The sequence below is a fragment of the Equus caballus genome, unplaced genomic scaffold (genome assembly GCF_041296265.1).
Source record: "Equus caballus isolate H_3958 breed thoroughbred unplaced genomic scaffold, TB-T2T haplotype2-0000791, whole genome shotgun sequence".
NCBI lineage: Eukaryota > Metazoa > Chordata > Mammalia > Perissodactyla > Equidae > Equus > Equus caballus.
Window position 1 is genome coordinate 171,350 of NW_027222000.1, and position 20,126 is coordinate 191,475.

General features: G+C 50.7%; 2 protein-coding genes across 2 annotated transcripts in view; one reads left to right on the forward strand and one right to left on the reverse strand.

The window, feature by feature from the left end:
* LOC138915126 (large ribosomal subunit protein uL15m-like) overlaps nucleotides 1–20,126 on the forward strand; it is a 253,999-nt gene that overhangs the window by 120,651 nt on the left and 113,222 nt on the right.
* Nucleotides 15,197–20,055, reverse strand: LOC138922398 (ral guanine nucleotide dissociation stimulator-like). Its single transcript, XM_070259086.1, has 8 exons — nucleotides 19,956–20,055; nucleotides 19,412–19,478; nucleotides 17,828–17,881; nucleotides 17,335–17,409; nucleotides 16,738–16,770; nucleotides 16,251–16,372; nucleotides 15,941–16,044; nucleotides 15,197–15,615 (listed from the first exon to the last, which is right to left on the reverse strand). The coding sequence occupies exons 3-8, from the start codon at nucleotides 17,867–17,869 to the stop codon at nucleotides 15,458–15,460; spliced, it is 534 nt and encodes a 177-aa protein (XP_070115187.1). The 5' UTR covers nucleotides 17,870–17,881; nucleotides 19,412–19,478; nucleotides 19,956–20,055; the 3' UTR covers nucleotides 15,197–15,457.

Consider the following 20,126-nt stretch of genomic DNA (forward strand, 5'->3'; position numbering starts at 1 on the left):
AGACGCAGAGAGTTAGTGCTCCAAGGAGGTCTGGAGGCCATTAAACCCAGAGCTCTGTGACCGGGAAGAGCAAGTCCCCACAGGGCAGCCCGGTGCCAGCTTGCTCGCTCCACTACAGTTTAGCTTCTTCATTTTTAACCCCAGAGGACTTCCTTTACTTTCGTGCAAGTTCAGCTGTGCTTTTAAAAGTTTTTATGTATCGGCCAATATTTCCATGAGTTTTGCAGAAGGAGGGTTGGGAGGTTTCCAAGTCCATCATTTTCCCCCAAATTCAGGTCTCCAGAACGTGAGTTTGAACCCTGGCTTCGCTACTTCTAGCTGAGTGCCCTCCAGCAAATTATTTAATCTCTTCTCGCCTTAATCTGCACCCCGGGGAGGGCTGTTGGGAGGATTCATGAGACAGTGTGTGTAAAGAGCCCTGAACCACACCGTTTACCGTCAGTAATGCAGCCCATATAAAAGGAGAGTCCACAGTGAAGTTTTAAAAGTGTCTGCTTTATCTACAGCCCCACCGGGTACCACCCCTTGTTCCCAGTGTAAACCAGCAATCAAAATAGCATAAGTCTAACCTGTTTTGATGGCTCTTTTTGCTGCAAGATACTGATTATCTTTAATATTTGCGATCCATGGGTGTAGTCCTAGTGCCATAGAAACAACCATCTGGTTGGAACGATTTCTTTGGGAAAATATATATTCAAGATGCTGCTTTACCTAAAGGTAACATTTTCAGTTGTAAGAGAAAATTTTGAGTAGCTCTCATAGCCTTGTATCAAGAAACTGATTGGAATCCCAAGCTGACGCATTCAAGCGTTCTGATTTTCCCTCAGCTCTTCCAGAGGGAGGACGCGGAGTGAGCCGGGTCTCCAGGACGGAGAGCTGCGCCCAGTGTGAGGAATGCTTGCTCTCACTCCCACCCCTCCCGAGACCCCCCAATCCCCCCTCCCGTCCCCACCCCTCCCCGACCACAGTGTCTCACTGTTAATGTCGGCTTATTATGAATTTGGGTAATTATGAAACCTTGAATGATATTGTGGGTAATACAAATATGATGAATGTTTGAGGTAATTATGAAACACAACACAAGTAGAACTTCTCAATTTGAATATCCCTCTTTTTGGACTTATCAGTATCTTAAGGAATATTTTGGGAACATTACACACTTGGAAATTTCCAAAAAGTGGGAGCAATTTCACGCTAAGCTGTGAAGGAGGCTCATTGACAGCATCTTTCTCTCTCCCCTGGGCTCCATTCCGGTTGCCATTATGGAAATCCACCAGAGAAAAACTCCATACTCTGAAATATTCATCCCTTCGACAAACATTTAAGGCACACCTGTCACGTGGCAGGAACTGTTCTAGGTGCTGGGACATAGCTGTGAGCAAGACGAAGACCGTCCTGCGCTCATGTAAAGTGTGTGCTGTGAGGAGGAGGAACAGTCCATCCAGAAAGGGAAGGAGGGAGGAAGATGGAAACAAAAAGACGGAGGGACGCAGAGGGGAAGGAGGATCTTTGAGAATGTAATTAGCGCTAAGACGACGATAAAAGCGGACAGTGGATGGAGAGAGGGCGCCGAGGTATTCCTTGAGCTCCCTTCTTCAGAGTCTACCTTCTGTGCAACTTGAGGTACACTGATGATAGGTCGATACTTCAGGCACGCACCTCCTTCCAGACACAAACATTTTCATTAAGGTGGCTGCTTTCAGGGGGTTCATTTCAGACATCATGGACGAACCAACGCTGGGGGTAAAGATTTTCCGGCTCAGTCCAGCCGTAGACAAGTAGCTTCTCCGTCTGTGTGTAAAACCCATCTTGCCTTTTTATGCACCATTTAGTTTTCAAAAATTTCCCATCACTCCAACTCCAAATGGTTATTTGTCTGATGACTGTAATTGCATATAATTGAGGGAAGAGATTTTTACTGAACAAAAATCCTGTTGGTTTCTTGACATTTGTTCCAGTCCCTTCTGTATTGGAAAAAAGTGATACTTCAATGCTAACAACTGAGTTGCTCACTACTGTGTGGCATGTGGCTCTCAGGAACGGCGCTGCTGGACAGAAGAACAATGCACGTTTGTTACCTGTGTTTCCACCACGGACATGTTCATGTGAGGGACTAGACGGATTGAAAATTTTCCTACAACTCGGCCAGGTATGACTGTTTTAGCTCCAGGCTCCTCAAAGGCGCCCTCAATCCCGTGAATAGAAAGAGATGGGTACCTCCATAGGTGCATTAGAATTTCCTCCTAAATTGAAATAAAAGTATTTTATTATATGAAAGAATGTTTAATTAAAACTCAGTTGAATTGTATTGCTTGCATCACCAATTTCTGTACATCTGTGACACGGTTAATGGCAAGTTAATTATCGCCTCACTTAGATATGTCTGGACAAACAGTACAAGTGGACTTTCCCCTCAGGACACGAGATCTCTGCTGCCTTCGCCTGCCCAAGCCACTCCCATTGGCGAGGGCCCCTCGTCGCTGAAGTTTGCAGTTACTAGATGGCAAAGGGGCCCTTTCAGAAACTTGGGTTCATTTATAAATTTCTATCCCAGTCATTGCGATGATAATTTGTGTGCTAAATGTATTTTATTTTTCAGAAGGCTTCAAAGAACTCTGCAGATGTGTGAGCCAGTTTTCAATCTTGCTATGGCCGCTGTAGAGCTAGTCTGAGGAAGAGCTACACTTCATGATAAGAAACTCTATCGCTCTCTTCTGCATGCTTCTCCCTCTCTTGGCTGTTCCCCCAGGAACCAGCCATAGCTAGCAAACACCCTAGCAGGCAAGCGTTTTAGAAAGGAGGAGGAGGAGGAGGAGAAGGGAAAAGGAAAAAATCTAAATTTGCCAGTAACGCTTTCGGCTTTGGGTCTACTTATTACACCAAGGCAGCAGTGACGTGGCAGTCTACAGATTAGCCCCTAAGTCTCTTGGTTTTGTCTAGAAAAATGAACAATTAGGGTCATGGAGCTGGAATAACCTCAGACTATCCTCAATCTTTAAACAGTTAGGGAGCCCAGCTCACCGGCTGCAGGCCGGCTTGGGATTGAGTCCAGAAAACTGATTTGGAAAAACGCATCTGTGAAATGAGCAATTGCTCCACGGTTAGGTGCCTGAGTCCGGTGCCAGTGGGACCCCAGATAAAGGTCTGCTTGATCTAGACCACAGGGAAGTGGCCTTGAAAGTGAAAGTCCCCCTTGGAATTAACATCTGCTTTCAGTTCTAAGATGTGCAGATAAACAGGACACAGTAAATTAAGCCTTGGGAAAATATTTGTTACCATCATTCTTTGTTCAGATTATCCATCAACTTGTGATCATACCTTGGTGTCAAACAGAAATTTCTTAACCTGGCTGCTATTCCGGTATTCTTCTAGGTCCAGGTCAATGGCTTCGTACATTTTTTTTTTCCTCTTCAGTAAGAGGAGCCACGTGGTCATAGATTCCAGGGATCAGAATATGACCCGATGAGTCTACAAGGCTACCTACAAGATACACCCAGGAAACAAAGCCACACGGAGTCACCGGTATGCTGATGTTCTGGCCCTGGAGCAGGATCACTGGGGACTCTCCTGGGCTTGCAGCAGACCTTGTGACCGGCCCTGGTCCCCACAGCAGGGCCACTGACAGCAACTCACATCCCAGAGGTGATGGTCAGAAGAAAGAGCTGGTCACCAGGCAAACTCAGCCTGACTTGGACCCGCGTGAATGTCCACCTTGTCAATGGAGGGATGAAAACACACGGCTCTGCAGTAAATTCCATTGGGTATGACTTACCTGCATTATATCCCAGTTCTCAACTCCACCTTTATATCATAAACAAGCTTCTTTTTTTTAAATTTTATCTTATCCTGAGTTAAAAAGTAACACGTCCATTATTAAGAAACTTTTTTTTTTTTTGAGGAAGATTAGCCCTGAGCTAACTACTGCCAATCGTCCTCTTTTTGCTGAGGAAGACTGGCTCTGAGCTAACATCTGTGCCTATCGTCCTCTACTTTATACGTGGGATGCCTACCACAGCATGGCTTTTGCCAAGCGGTGCCATGTTCGCACCTGGGATCCAAACCCGCAAACCCCGGGCTGCCGAGAAGCAGAACGTGCGAACTTAACCACTGCGCCACTGGGCCGGCCCCCAAAATTTTCAATATATATGTTTATATATATATATATACACATACCTGAGAAACTGAAAACCATCATTCCTTCTCAATTTTTCTCCTCCTACATACACCATAATAATATAATAAATACTCATCTTTAATCAAAAGCATCATATCCCTGAGGTCTAGTCTATGAGATATACATCATGACCACAAAAGCCTCCACAGTGAATAAGAAGATACTCAAATCTGTTCTTTATGAAAGAGTTTTGGACCGATAGGAATGGGAGAAAATCATCAGTGACTATCTATAAAAGAAACAGAAGTCAAGATTTAGCAAACACTGCTCAATATCTTGAGAAAGTACTTATCAAAGATACAATGCAACTAGCAAGTAGACGAACAGAAATGACAGGAAAATGTCTCCAGGGCAGCCAACTTAATCCCCATTCAAGTAAAGACACTTCATAAAGATACGCTTCATATTCTTGATGGGACAGTCTTTCTTGACAATATCAGAAAATTACTGCGAAGCACTGTACTTTCAAATCTTTCTGTTAAAGTCGATAATTACAAAGCACAGAGTTGAAGGCTCTATGAGGATGGATGCCTTCCACCTAGTGATTGGACACCTGCTGTGTTCTAGGCCCCAGAGGAATGAATACACAGGACAGCGCTGTCTCTGACCACAAAAGGCTAAATATCAAGTGTGACCCGACATGAGCAGACCACCAGGTGGCTGGCTCTGTAGAGACACAATCAAAGCCAAGGTAAACACTCTACCAAAATCTACAGTAGTGGGGACGGCAGTAGTGCGATACATAACGGGCTTCCCAGCACTCTGAGAATGATCATAGACAGCAAAGCCCTGAGGTCTGAGGGTGTCAAGGGAGCAAAATGTGAAGCGATGTCATCACTGTTCTGGTTTTCAACCACATCCTCCTTGGGCCCCCTCTCCTGGTCCTCCGAGGACTTTGCCCAGACTTGTGTAATCCCACTTTGGGGACAGTACTGCAGATTGCTGTGCATGCATCAGCCTCCCTGCAGGTCCTGAGTTATGGAATTCTCCTCATTTAGCCCAATCAAGCATGTTGTATACTGAGTAAATGACACAAACTCATTAGTAAAATTCAAGTCAAAATAATAAGCTGAGCACTGAGCGACTGGGACTGTCACTGATTGGCAGTCCACCCTCTAGCACCCTCACCAAAATCAAAACAAAACATCAAAGTACCGCCAATAATACAATCACTAAGTCTTCCCTTTAGGGTATGTCCCTCAACTTCTGCTGGCATTCTTGTGTGGAAGAACAGAGCTGCAAAGATGAATAAGAGACAGACCCTGCTCACAAACCAGCCAGAAAGATGCAGGGTAAAGAAATAACTCTGGGTCCACGTGCAAAGAGCTCTAAAGAGGGGCAAACCGTCAGGAGCACAGAGAGCACACGGTGAACCAGCCAAGGAGGAAGCGTCAGGGAAGACGACGGCATCGCAGTGGGGCCTCAGAGGTTGAGTAGGAGGCGACAGGCACAGTCTCAGTGGTGAGAAGAGAGATGCATGTCTGAAACATCCAGATTGACAACAACGAAGACCCGAAATACTCTAGCAGCCAGGATGCTCAGTGTCCATCTTATGACACTGAGCTGTGACATTTTTCCTGTCAATTTAGCTGGTGTTACCAGACATTACCACAGTGCGTGTTTGTGTATTGGGGGATTCAGATGTCATTAGCACATTAGGCTGTGATTTGAGCAGCACGGGCTCTCCACATGTCACTGCACATCTCCCGTAGAACTGCCCGGCCCGGTCCTCGGTGTAGGTTTCCACCTCGGACCCTGTTTTCTCAGGACACAAAGCAGCCATCCCAGCTGCTGGCTCAGGCTGTGCCAGCAGACACACATCCTGACAGGAGAGAAGCGACATGTCCTCCTTTTCCTTCCCTTTACATCCTACGGCGCCGTGATAGTTGGTGCGTCCTTCCGGGCTTCAGAAACAGTTCAGACCTTCACCGAGCCTTTCCAATCTAAAAACTTCTTGCCTTTCCCCTCACTTTCCACCAAGGGGGTCATCTCCTGCTATGTTGATGAGTTAGATCATTACAAGAAATACTTGAGCTCACTGCCGCAAAGTCTACAAATATCCCACCATTCTTAACCATCAATGACTCCTCTCCTGATTCCATTGAAAATTCATCTTGATCCTTGGTTTAGCCTAATTGTCTCCCTTCTTCCTCCTCTCTAGAGAAGTTTTATTATTGATTCCAAACGTCATGTTCTCTGCTAGCAATCTCCCCTCCCCTCCCCCATCGAATTCCTTTCACTCATTCAATCTCTTCATTGTTGAAACAACAGCCTCTCCTGAACCCATTTCTCTCTAGTTCTCGCCCCACGTCTTCCTTCCCCTTCACAATGAAGCTGAAAGATCAGTGTTCATGGAATTACCAGCTCCTCACTCCCCCACACTTCAGACAATGGTCTGTGTATTAATCAATCTTGATAATATCACAGCTATCTCCCCATAATTAAATCCAAAGAGTGTTTCTGCATCTTTCTATTACTTGGAACAAACGCAGAACCGGGCCACGATTTTCATTTGGAATGATTCCCTGTCCTCCGTTTCTCGACATCTCAGGCTCCTGACTGCCTGTGAACCAGCTCACACTCCCTGGTGTCCTTCACAGGGTCCTTCTCACACAGCACTATTGCGAAAGCTCAGGACTCAATGTGAGCCCTATTCTCTCCATTGACCCTACGTTGTCTCAGTACTCTTGTGCATTTCTTCTATTGCTTCAATGCCTTCCACTGTTATCTCTATGATGACGATGTCTAAAAACCACGTCCAGATCTTATTTCAGAGCTATAATGCTCCAGGTGTATGTTATAGGCACCTTAAGCAAACATATTTCCAACGGAAGCTGTTAACTCCCCCTCGCCAACTAGACACCCCTTCACCTCTCGGTCTCCGATCTCGTCTGATGACTACAGTTGACATCCAGGGAGTGATGTTTAACGCAAACTCTCAGAACCACCTGACAGAACAAGCACTGCTGCTGCCAGCACACTGAGCAGTCACCCTTCATCTCCGCCCCAGGATCCACACACGTATTCCTACTCTCTACTCCGTTTTAGTTCAAAACGTCAGGTCCTCCGAGATCCCTTTGTTCAAACTGCTGCTGAAGTAAGCCTTCCCTCCCCGCCTGTTGTCTGGTGACTTTCCCTTCAGGCCACTGTGGAACAAATTAGGACATTCTTTTGATTGCATATTGTGTAACCTTTGAAATTGTCTCAAATAATAGTAAAATGATTATAATCACAGTGGATATTTGACAACCGAGATATGAAAGTATAGAGCAGAATCCTGATTTTATAAAAACAAATGCATGTTGACCTCTGCAGGGAAAGTTCATCCTCTGTCGCACCAAACAGCATCATCCCAGGGGATGAGACAGTGAAGCACGAGGCCTGTGCTCATTAAAGAACAAGGTTCCTGCCAGGAGGCCAGTAAGTTTGTTTTTCCATTGTTTCACCTCACAGTTAGACGCTTTGCGTGCCCTACGTGAGCAATTCATTTGATTTTTTTTGTTTCTTTTCCAGATTGGCGCCTGAACCAACATCTGTTGCCAATCTTTTTCTTCTTCTTCCCCTTCTTCTTCTCCCCAACCTCCCCTCCCCAGTTCATAGTTGTGTATCCTAGTTGTAGGACCTTCTGGTTGTGCCATGTGGGATGCCCTCTCAGCATGGCCTGATGAGCCGTGCCATGTCCCTGCCCAGGATCCGAACCCTGGGCTGCTGAAGCGGGGCACGGGAACTCCACCACGTGGCCGTGGGGCTGGCCCCCCAACTCATTGAATTTAACATGTGCTCTCTCTCTCTCTCTCTCTCTCTGGGTTGTCTTGTTTCAGTTTCGATGGGCTGGGGAGTAAGGTGAACATCCCTGAGGACTCCCCTTGCTGAGTGGACATGTGTGGTCCTGGTGAAAGCCCTCACCCAGTGGGGCTCCTAGAGATGTGACTCAGGGCCACTAATTCCCTTTTGGTGCCTGGCAAACTGGGACTCATCTTCCTCTGTCTGCTATTTGCTCTGTATTATGTCTGCTCCTTTGGAAGACAAAAATTTGTGTCCAAAGGGAAAGTTCCAGAAATGCTTCCAGGGATGATGATGGGACTTTGATTTCCAAGTGAGTATTTCTGGCATCTGATTCAATTCCGTTGTCCTTAATCAAAAGCTGGCTCGTTCTGGATTGGTTCCATCCTTTCACAGCGATAGCACCATCTTCTACGGTCATTACCAAAAATGATCATTTCGTTTGAAAGCTCTTCCCTTAGAAGCCACTGCTGTGCTAGTACTTTATCAAGTTAAAACACTTAATTTTACATGCCTGGGTTTCTGTTTTGGTTTTTTGGTTTTTGAAAGCAGCTGAGCATGTTTGAACTGAAAATGAAAAGTATTTATTATGGAAGTACCCATGCTACCTCATTAGGATAGAATAGGACATATCATTTATTTGTTATAAGATGCGAAAATTCAGAAGTTTTCCCTTGATCGGTAAAATTGCCCCTCTCAAGAAAGGTTTTTTTCTTTATGTTCAGTAACTTATTTTGGAGACCCACGGGGTCATGTCCAGTGAGATAGTTCTGTTGGAGTGAGGATAGTGCTGCTACAACCTGTCCTTCGTGCCACCTGCGACATGCCCTACTCTGCACCAAAGACCAAGGACGGTCCTTCTGAAGACAGGGCTATGTTTGCATTATGAGTTGAGAGATGCTGAAAAGACCTCCTATGGTTTCCCTTATACCCTACACTACACAAATAGACACTTATGCTTTTAAGTCTTGACATTTCATCTCGAGTGTCTGTTAAAACGTGAGTATCTAGGATAGAAAGCGGCTGTCCTCCAGAATCTTACCAGGGTTTCCTGCTGGCCACTTTGGAGGACAGAGCAGAGTGACCCACTAGGGGAGGGGCGCATGACTGCCGGGCCTTGGGGAAGAGCTGACCGGAAGCTGACTCACCAAGGACTGTCCATGCTTGTCTTGGTTTGCAGTGACAGCAGCTGAACGCAACTTAAAGGATTTTAATTTGCATGCAGCTTTGCACAACAACTTTCCATCTTACTTCATCCTCCTTGCTTCCTGTGACATTTGGGGATGGGATAGTTTCAGGGATTCACTGAACTCGTTTACAGTGTTCAAATAGTCTTGTATGATGTGTGCGCTTGTTAATTGAGGTATAATTGACATATACTTTATATTAGTTTCATTTGTACAATATAATGATTTGCATGTATCGTGAAATAATCACCACGATAAGTCTAACTAACGTCTGTCCCCAGACGTAGTCAATATTCATTTTCTGGATGAGGACATGTTGTGTTTTAAGGTGCAGAAGAATCGGTAATGATGTCATACTTTTCCGTATGCAACTTGATGAATTTGAACATAAGTGTCCACCCATGAGACCATCACCACCATCGAGGCCATAAACATATCCATCATCTACCAAAGTTTTCTCCCACCCCCTTTACTATTATCATTATTTTGCTTTAAGAACACTTAACAGAATATATACTCTGTTAGAAATTTTAAGTACAAAACACAATACCGTGAGATTGCTACATTATACGCTAGGTTTAATTTTTAGAGGAACCTCCAGACTATTTTCCATCATTACAGTATTAGTTTACATTCCCATCAACAGTTGCAAGGCTTCCTTTTCCTCCACAACCTCACCAACATTTGTCACCTCTACTTTTTTTGATAATAGCCGCCCTAACCGGTGTCAAGTGATATCTCCTTGTGGTTTTGATTTGCATTTCCCTAAAGATTAGTGATGCTGAGCACCTTTTCATGTGGCTGTTGGCCATTTGTGTGTCTTCTTTGGAAAAATGGCTATTCTACTCCTTTGCCCATTTGTTAACTGAGTGCCTTGGTGTTTTTGCTATTGACCCGAGAGATGAAAAAAGAAAAAAAATGTCCAGGCATTATGGATGCTTCCCAGTTGATGCAGATGATTTTGTCTTTATGGTGATGACAAAATATCGTGTTGTGTGCTTTTTCTTCAGCAGTTATCATAAGACTAGCAGTAGAATGGCAAAGCAGATAATCAGGATCTCCCGGGTTTTACAACACAAATAAGACGAGTGGTAAGGAATTTTTGATTATTTCAAGGAAATTATTGAGATCACAGTCCGTGGAATGTAGGACTGACAGGTCCACGAGGAAATTAAAGTGAGGACATGGTGATCTGGCATCACTTCCGATCTGAAGGAACAGGTATCTTCTGTACGAATGTTTGAAGACATATTGGAAATCAGGAATTTGTGGTGGATGAATACATTTTCTGAAGGGTTTATTTCTTTATTTAGGAGGAAGATTACCCTGAGCTAACATCTGTGCCAGTCTTCCTCTCCTTTGTCCGTGGGATGCCTCCACAGCGTGGCCGATGAGTGGAGTAGGTCTGCACCTGGGATCTGAACCCGCAAACCTCAGGCCCCTGAAGCAGAACACACGCAACTTTAACCACTCAGCCATGGGGCTGGACTCTAACTTATTTAGTTGTGAACATGATCGTTTGGGTTATGTAAATGTCAGGACCTGGGAGTGAGTCGCTAAGAGTGGGGTAGTTGATAATGTCACAATTGATTTAGACCCTAAAGAGGCTAAGAGCAACAACTGGCCAATGGGTTAACCAAAGGAATAGTCAGAAAACACAGAAAGGTTGGGAATTGGGATCTATAGTAAGCTGGGGGATCACGTGTCCTCAGAGAGAGTGCCAGGACTTGCACAGATGAGAATGGCAAGAGCAATAAAAGAGAATAAAATCACACTGAAACAAGGAGGGGGTGTTACGAGACGGGGGAGGAAAACTGATCTGGAGCAGTCCTGAGTTTTGACCTTGAGCTTTCTGTCCTTGACCCAAATCTGCTTGACGATGTCCTGGGACACAGGTCAGAAGAGCTCCAGAGGGAGAGAGGAAGGGTGGAAGTACAGGGAAACTGAGATAATTGTCCTAAGAAGCCATGCTTCATTTCTCATTTGGGTCCAGTTTCATGATTACTTTTACAGGACGAGAGGAAAAGAAGTGATGATGGTCAAGTCTTCGCAGAGGAAGCTGCGTGATCGTGGGAATCAACCCAAACCAAAGCCCGGATTAAGAATTCCCATCTCTTTGAGGATGCGCAGTTACATATTCAGAAGGCCAGTTACTAGAATGCCATCCCACCCAGCAGTGAGGGGTCACTGGGAGAGCACGTGGCACCAGCCCCAACAGGTCTGCTGGCAGGAGAGAAGTGGCAAGCCCTTTGGAACTTGCCGTAGCCTTGCAAAATTGCACCTTGCAGCAGAGGTGAATTCCTGCGGGGTGCGCTCGCATGGGGTGCCCCGTCCAGTCCCATACACACCCCTGCCCTTCCTCAGATTTGGCAGAGATGATTCTGGGAACTGGTCTGGGCATCCCATAGCTCCACGGCCAACAATTGCTGGTGACTGTGGAAGATCTGAGCAAACAGGAGGGGACGGGGAAGAGGGCGGGAGAGAGCGATTGTGGACAGGCTCAGCAGCCAGGCAGAGAAAGTGAGCGCCCAAGAAGGATGTGCTGACAGCACCAGGAAAGAGAGGAGACGCTGGTGCCCCTGAGATGGAGCCCGGCACTTCACTGACGTCTCCTTGAAGGGTCCCACGTTTTCTTGCTTGAGCTCTTGCAACTTCAAGACATACCAATCCTTTTCTTTTATTAAACTCCTCTGTGGGACGTAGGAAGCATAGACAGGGATTTCTTGTGGAGGAGAGACTGGATTTCAGCTGAGTAGAGCAAGGAGGGCTTTCCGTTTCACGGTGCTCTCGCATTTTCCTTTCCGAAGTATATTATTTATCTGCGCTTGAAAGTCACAGAGAGTTACCGATTCGCGGGATGATTCCGTTGTCGCCCTCACAGCGACACAGTAAAACCTACCTAGTCGGAATGGATCATTCCTTCTGTGCAATACTCCGGTAGACTCCAAAGATCATTTCAAAAGCGCTGGTATATCTCTGTTCTCAAATAAGAGGTCTGCTTCCAGGTCTCCATTTTTCTGCTCTTTATTGCATGTTAATTCAGAGTTGCAAGGAGGAAAGACCACATTTGCCTCAATCTTTAGATCTCTATGTGCTGGAAATTGGATTCACAGAAATGGACAAGGCCTTTGAGGGATCGTGCTGTCAACAGAGACCTTTTCCGGCATCAGCAACGTGACAATAAACCGCTGCTTGTTAGGACTTGATTGTCTATTGGAGGGATGGAGCTTGCAGTATTATGGAAATCCTCTTTAGAATTGCTTACCTTCACGTGACAGATTTATCAGTTTCTGAGAGTGATGTGTTAAAATAACCTAGGGTGGCGCAGGGCTTAAACTGGCCCACTCCACTTTGGAGGCCCGGCATTGGCACGTTCGGGTCACGGTTGTGGACATTCACACCGCTTATCGGGCCATGCTGTGGCAGACATCCCACGTGTTAAATAGAGGAAGATGGGCACAGATCTTAGCCCAAGGCTAGTCTTCCTCAAGGGAAAAAAAAAAAAAAAACCGAGGAAGATTGGCAATGGATGTTAGCTCAGGGTGAATCTTAGCCCTTGGGCATCTTCAGCTGTGGTCATTTGCAAAATATGTAGACCATGCATGTACTGGGCAAGCCCAGGCAGGACAGCGCAGCCGGCCTCCCGCCTGGGTGCTTGGGGCTGCTTGTTGTGGAGCCTCTGCTGGAACCGTCTGGGTGGATTCAGTGCAGAGAATGATGACAACGGACTGCCTTGCTTCACCCTCAGAGTTTCCCCTGAGTTTTCTCCATCTTGACATGCAAAGCAGACACTGTCTGGAGCCCTCGTGTTCCTCTGGGACTCGGGCTTCCCTCTGCTCCTCAGCCTGGAGAGGAGGAAGCCCACGTGTGGACTTCAGGAGATTCCTGACCGCGTTTTGTGGGCTAGCACGTCCTGGGCTTGAAGTCCCCAGGGAATGAGCAGAATCCAATCCAGGTAGGACTGCCATGACCCAGACCCTTCAGGAAGGCAGGTTATGGTCCCCTAACCAGGCAGAGCACCATGACCAGCCGCGGGGTTTGTGGAGGGCGAAGGGAAGATGAAATGGGTCCTGGAAGAAGGTGCTTATAAATACCAGCTACCGAGAGGGAACCAGCTGCAAAACCGTGCATTTGAGGAGTATGAGTATTATTTCTTGATTCTGTTTGGAATAAGTTAGAGTGCATGATATATTTGTGTGTGAGTGAACATATATATATAGCTCTCTCTCTAAAATTTATATCAAAGTAACATAAAGACTGATGAGATACAGGTGCTGCACATGTGGGCCTCTTTTTGCTGGCGATCAGTTCATTTTTGGCCATTGGAAGCCCAAAGAGGCAGCGAGTTATTGTCCTCTGCCGTCTGGTAGGCTCATGACAAACAAAGCGCTGCAACCAAAGGGTCGGCTCTCAGGAGCCTCACGGCCCTGTGAGGGAAACCCCTTGGACACGGTGTCTTCCTCCTGGGCCTGGACTAGCCTTGGGACTTGGCACTTCTCTTTCTCTGTGGCGGGAAGGTACAGCCGGCTCCGGCTTCCATTTAGAAAGTCACCTTCCTGGATGGCTGTGCCATACCAAGAAGGGCCTGGGCTGCTGGGAACCAGCATTTCTCCTCAGCTGCTGGCCGTACTGAGGAGGCCTCCCTGGCAGGGTTCACGCTGCTGTGTGTCTGGGTGACACTTGCAGCCATCAGAAAGGAGGGGAGAACTCAGAAGGGCCAAGCACTTCCTGTGGTCCTAGTCTTACAGGGTCTTTCCCGGGGTGGGGTGGGGGGGGGGGCGTTCAAAATGCCAGGTGGTAACCCTCTAGCTCCTGGTCACCGGGTGGGTTCTTGGAGTGAGCTCGGAGCAGTGTCTGCTCACCACCAGACTGGAACCATTTAAGTGTTTTAATTTTGTCAGGCTGTGTTTACCCGTCATCCGTTTGCTTGCGTTCCCTGCTGGACCCCTCAACCACCCTCCTCTCACGACTCATCTCTGAAAGCTTCCAACGGGAAAGGTTCACACCCACACCATAAACGGAGCATAAGGCTGGGCAAGAGAACACAGCCCTCCGAGGGGCTGCATGGTTTATAGGCTCAGGTCCTCCTGCCCCGTTAGGATGAGTCAGAAACAACATGCCTGAGTGTGTGAACAGGTGATTGCCTGAGACCACACACCTCAGAACCACAGGGGCCCAGATGTCACCCTGGGCAGCGAGGGAGAGTATAGGTCATTCTTTGGCCAGGATTAGGGTATCTAATGTTTGCAAAGCAGACTCCACCCGTGATCCGTCAGACCCTGCCAGGGAGGAGTGGCCACGAGGTACGGGACAGAGAGGCCGAGGCATTCGAGGGAATTTCTGCCCTTCCAAGAATTGCAGAAGGAAGTGCACGGAGGCAGGAAATCCTGGTGGACAAGGAGCAGTGATGCGTCGGGAAGGATGCCCAGATGTAGCCTTCAAAGCTGCATCACAGATCTGTCCCCCTGGATACCAAACTTGCAGGGAAAGGAATTCAGAGCCGTGGACCAGGATCCCAGAGGATTCCAATCCAGGTGAAGGGTGAACATGGAGCCCCCAGAGGGGCCGGGGGAGGGAGGGTCCTGCCTGCCCTTAGTCCATCTGCACATGACCTTCTCCGGCCTTGACCCTCCACATGCACGTTTTGAGCTTTTACATCGTTCTCTGCACTTAGAGCTGCTGCTGTCCAGAGCCTCATTAGAAAACGACAAGTTCCTAACATCTGGTGAAGAGGAACCTCCACAAGAGAAGCCGAAAACGTGGCCTCTCCTCCAAAGGGGTGGAAAAGCAGCCACTGTCCTGGGGCAGGTCGTGGTGCTGGCCCGTGCCATTTTAAAGACACCCGCATTCCAGTGGTTGTTGCTCTGCCTGTGAAAGTACCTCCACCCTCTAAATGCCAGGAGCTCTGGGTGCTGTCTCTGCTCCTGGCCCACGTGAACCACACTGAAATGAAGCCGTCCTCTGAGTAAGGGGGGGCGCGGAGGTGTCCCTCAGTATCCAGGGAGGGGCCTGGCCCTTCTCCCTTCTCTCACATACAATAAGCCGAGACCCTGCAAGATTTCTTCATTCCAGGAGGAACGCGAGAGTCTGTGTCTCCTTGACACGAGCACAGGAGGGGAAAGAACCAGACCGTGACTCGCAGGCTGGAACAGAAACAGGATTTTAACATCAAATTCAAAACTAGCACTAACTACTAACACGAAAGAAATACGGCCCCTTCCCAAGTGGTAAACAGGCGCTGGGGTGGAGCTGCCAGGCCTGTGGGGTGGGGTCGTCCCCTCCCTCTTGGGCTCCAGGGCTCCCAGGAAAAGGCTTAGAATGTTCTTCTCCCCATCAGCATGGGAGGAGCCGGCCTGGGGCCCCGCGTGTTTCCCAGCCGCGTCCCCGCCGCTGAAGAGCAGGCTGCACTCGAGCTGTTGGAAGGACCGGGATCTGCCACTGTTGCTGGGTTCTGCGTCAGGGGTCTGGTGACTGAAGAGAAGACACTGATGATTGGGGGGGTCACACCAGTATCCCAGCCCAACACCTCAGCCCCACTGCATTCTGCTCCAAACCTTGTCCTGAGTGTTCAGTCAACACTACCCCATTGTCCCTGACATGGGAGCTGGCATTTCGCTTCACCCATTTCACAGAAGAGGAAGCTGAGTCCCACAAAGGTCAAGGGAATTGTCCCTCACAGGCCTGGTCAGCAGTGGAGCTGGGATCCCCGTGCCGGCTGTCCATCTCCCTAGGCCCGTGCTTAGCCCGAAGCTTTCCGGAGCCCCTGGCTTCAGTCCCTGCCTGTCTGGACACTCACCGAGCCCTGAGCTGAGAGACGCGCGGTTCTTCTTGGGCAGGAAAAACCGGCGCATCTTGCCGGCCCTCTCCTGTGGGGGCTCCAGGTGGCAGGACAGGCTGTAGCTAAAGGACAGAGGGGACTTTTCAGCTACCGGGAGCCACACCTCAGGTGACCCTCCCAGAGACGGCCAGCAGTTGGAGTCCCAGGGCCCCACGGGTGACCATGCGACAAGCCCCGGGACTGACCCGGAAGCCACGGGCACGGGCTCCCTGGAGCTGGCCATCAGAGAGAGTCCGCCTTGCCCTCACCAACTCCTGCCCCGCCTCACCTCTCATCCTCGCTGAGGGGCTCCATGGCCTCGAACCAGGCCCCAAATCGCTCCTCAGCCTCAATGTGGTAAAGATGGACTGCCTCCTGGAGCAGGAAGATCTGCTCGGTGACTTTGAATTCCTGGGAGAAAGGACATGATGCAGACGGGGCCTGGGTGGGGGACCGTGCTGGGGACTCAGACAGGTGAGAAGAGGGTCAAGGAGCTGGTCTGGGGTCTTGGCCCACATGGGAACCCTCCTTCCCTCCAATTCCGTGCAGGACTTGCTCGTTCTCACAGTTGGCTTGAAATAGCTCCTCCTGCAGGAAGGTGTCCTTGGTGCCAGCCCCTTCCCCCACGCACCAATGGGACGGCTTTCCCAGCTCTGGGTGCCGAACTCTCCCAAGGAAAGCAAGGCCCAAGGCATCGGGCCAGAGAAGGTCTTCCCCGGAGGAGTCTCTGATTGCCACAGCCCCACCCTCCGCACGGGGAGGCCACAGCTGCTCACCTCACTCCTTTTCTCAAAATTGATCTCATTTCCCTGGAAGGCAGAGAGCCAAAGCCCATGAGCAACAGCCCCCTTAGCCCATAGCTAGCCCCCGTCTCCACCCTTTCTCAGGTTGCTCTACCAGCAGGGTCGACCAGGGAGCAGGCGCTACCAGAAACGGGAATGGGTCCCGGGCAAGACTCTGAGCTCCAGAGCAAGGAGGCCACGGGGCTATGGCTCAGGGACATTCTAAGACAGCCCTCTCTGACAGACAGACAGACTGAGGCCTCAGGCAGGAAGGGATGCTCAGCCACTCGTGTGCTTCCTGCCTTGGAGGGGCCTGGCTTCACTCCCTGCAGGGGCGGGGCCTGAGGGAGAGGCTGAGTCCAGCTCAGACACACCCTCCAGCAGCTCCGCAGTCAGGCAGCCTGGACTGGCGGCTCACCTGGATCCTATATTCACTCATCACTAAGATGGCCATGACACCCAGCTCCCGGGGTGGCTGTGAGGCCCTCACGAGAGGACTCTGCCAAGGGTTGTGAGCTCAGGCCTCAGTGCAAGTCTCTCCTCCCAAATCTCCGAATCCTGATCCCCAGCTCCACCTCCAGGCTCACTCACCTCCAGGTAATCCTCCATGTTGGTGTCCAGCAGCAGTAGGTAATTGAGGAATGTGCCAAGGAAGGGGATGAGCCCCTGTGCCAGCGGGGTGGAGACGGTGATGAGATCCCGCTCTCAGGAGCCGTCAAAGACCTCTCCTCCACTCCTCACCCCAGCCTCCTGCCCAGCCCAAGCTACCCACCTAGGCGGCCTCCCCCCAATTTCCTCCTCTTCTCTCCTCCAGGAACCCCAAACTCCTCCAGGCACCTCCCAGCAGCCGGCTCTGGCAAAACCCAGGGTACGTGGTCCCCGCCCCTCCCTGTCCCAAATCCGTTGTGCGCCCATCCGTTCCAGGCCTCCTCCTGGTCACTTCCAATGCAGGCATTTCAGGTCTGTGGCACCAGGAGCAGGGCTGGAGGAGAAAGGCTCCCTCTCTGCTGGTAGAGACCTCCGGCTAGGAAGGGGAGTCCCCTCTCCTGCGACTCCTGGGCCCCTCCTCCACAGGCACCCTTACCTTCTGGGCACCTGTGGGGCCCGTCTCCAGGCTGGTCAACATAGAGGTCGCCTCCTGCCAGGGTGTTGACAGGGCCAGTGAGCCGACGCTCCCCTCCAAGTGTCCTCCCAGACCCCTCCCAGATCGGGGACCCTGGACATGTGGCCCCAGTCACCTGGTGCCCCTGCGGCTCCCGCCTCCAGGGTGCTCTGATTCCAGAGCCATCCCAGCTCCAACACTCACTCCTGTGTGACCTTGGGCCCGCCCAGGCCTCCCTGAACCTGTTACCTCGTCTGGAAGGTTTGACGAACTCTGTCTGCCTCCCACAGTCTCCTGAGGCCCAAGCGTCATCTGACCGTCATCACTGCTCTCCGCTCAAGCCTGCCTCTGGAGCCAGGTCCAAGCTCCCCACATTCCTCCCCACCCTTGAGCCTCGGCACCCACTGTGAGGCCTGCACCACGGCTCATCTCCCTCTGGCTCCCAGATGAGGAGACCAAGGCCCACACAGGGGCAGGGACTTGCTCAGGGGGCCCCAGAGGAGAGGCTGCTCCCCCTCCCAGCCACAGGCCCTGTCTCCTCTGCCTTCACACCACCCTCTGCCCAGCCGCTGACCACAGTGCTGTCCTCGGGACTCTCAGGCTGTGTTCGGGCCCCCAGCTGGGCCGAGCCACGGATGGAGGGAGATGAGGTGTCTCAGGAGGCCTGGTCAAGAGGCTTCTGCCAGCCCCAACGCCCAGGAGTCTCTGATCCCAGGCCGAGGCCAAGGCCTTGCTAAAGCCCTCAGCTCCCTAGGATCCCCTCAGGGAGTTCCCCTGCACAGAATTCTTTCTTCATCCGCTCAGGATGGGGACCCCGAATGCCACGTCTGACTAGCAGGGGAGGGGGCGACCAGGGCACTGCGGGGTGGCATTTCCTTTCTGTTTTACGAGGAAACTTCTGACGTCTGGGCGGGAAGGATCCCTGAAGAAGCCATCAGTTCCCTGGGCACTTGCCCTTGCCCTCCGGGGCACATGTCATCGCCAACAAGGACCTGGGTGAGCATCCCACTGGGACTGTCTGCAGCGCCCACTTTAGGGGCCAGAGTGGGGAGTCACCGAGGGGACACAGATCTGTCCCAGGTCCAGTGTCCGTCCCAAGGCTGGGAAGCCCCTGAGTGCCCCCGGCCCGTGGGATCCGGCAGTGCCCATCCCTCAGGCAGGCAGGGTGCCCTTCTTGCGAGGCACAGTGAAGACAGAAGGAGCAGTGGGGCCCTGGCTTCCTGAGCACAGACTGGGCTGACTTCGGAAGAAAGGAAGCCCGCCCACTCGCTCCAGCCAGTGGCCAGGAGGAAGATGCAGGGCAGCTGATGGAGCAGCATGGAAGCCAGACACCGGCACCTTCTGCCAGGTCCTCAGCCTCCTGGAACAGTCCAGCCCGCACCATTCTATCCCATGCCCCTGGCCTCCTGTCCCAAACTGCCCCCACCTGCCCATGGAGCTAGCACATCCCTCTTCCTGTCCATCTTTTCCTGACCAACTTCACGTGACAGGAGAACCAAAGCTCATCCTGCCGGGTCCCCTCCCCTCTCGCTCCCCCTCCTTCCAGATGTGCAGCCTCCGTCTTACCTTCACCAGCTGCCTCCTGCTCACCCACTGGTCTTTGATGAACCTCTTCAACTTTCGAGAGCTCTTCCTGAGGGGAGAGGAAAGGAGGAAAGAAAACCCGGGGCGGTTGAAGGCGAAATGCCTTTGGCTGAGAACCCGGAAGGTTCAAAGGGCCTGGGGCCTGGACGAGGGTTTTCCCCGGGTTCTTCGGAGCTCTGAGGTCACCGTGGGACTCGGGTGGAGGCTCTCCTGCGGTCACCTGGGGCCTCCATTCCCACTCCGACTGAGCACATTGTTTCTAACAGCGTTGGTTGCCGATGAGGGCTCCGTTGCTGCGAAGTACACCCTTGGAAATCTCCAGTGTGGCTCAATCCAGGATGTGACAAGGGGGGAGCCACTGCCTAGGGTCTCAGAGAGTCTCAGAGACCCGAGCAAGGAGGCCAGTCCCCATCCCTAGGGTCCGCTGCCTCCCAGATGGTCCTAGCTGAATGAGGGGTCCATGGCAGTCGCACGGGGGATGTCTGGTCCGCCCTGGTGGTGCTTGGATGGAGCACGGCCTACCCACCTGGCAACTCGTCCCCATGTCTTTTGCAGACGGCTGATGGAGGGGCTCTGCAGAGCAGACACGATGGCACGCAGGGACGCATAATTTCCAAGGACTCGGCACTCCTGAGGAAGGGAAGGGAATGAGCTGCGACGGCGGGCTGGAGCCCTGCTTCCTCTGGCTTGTGTCCCC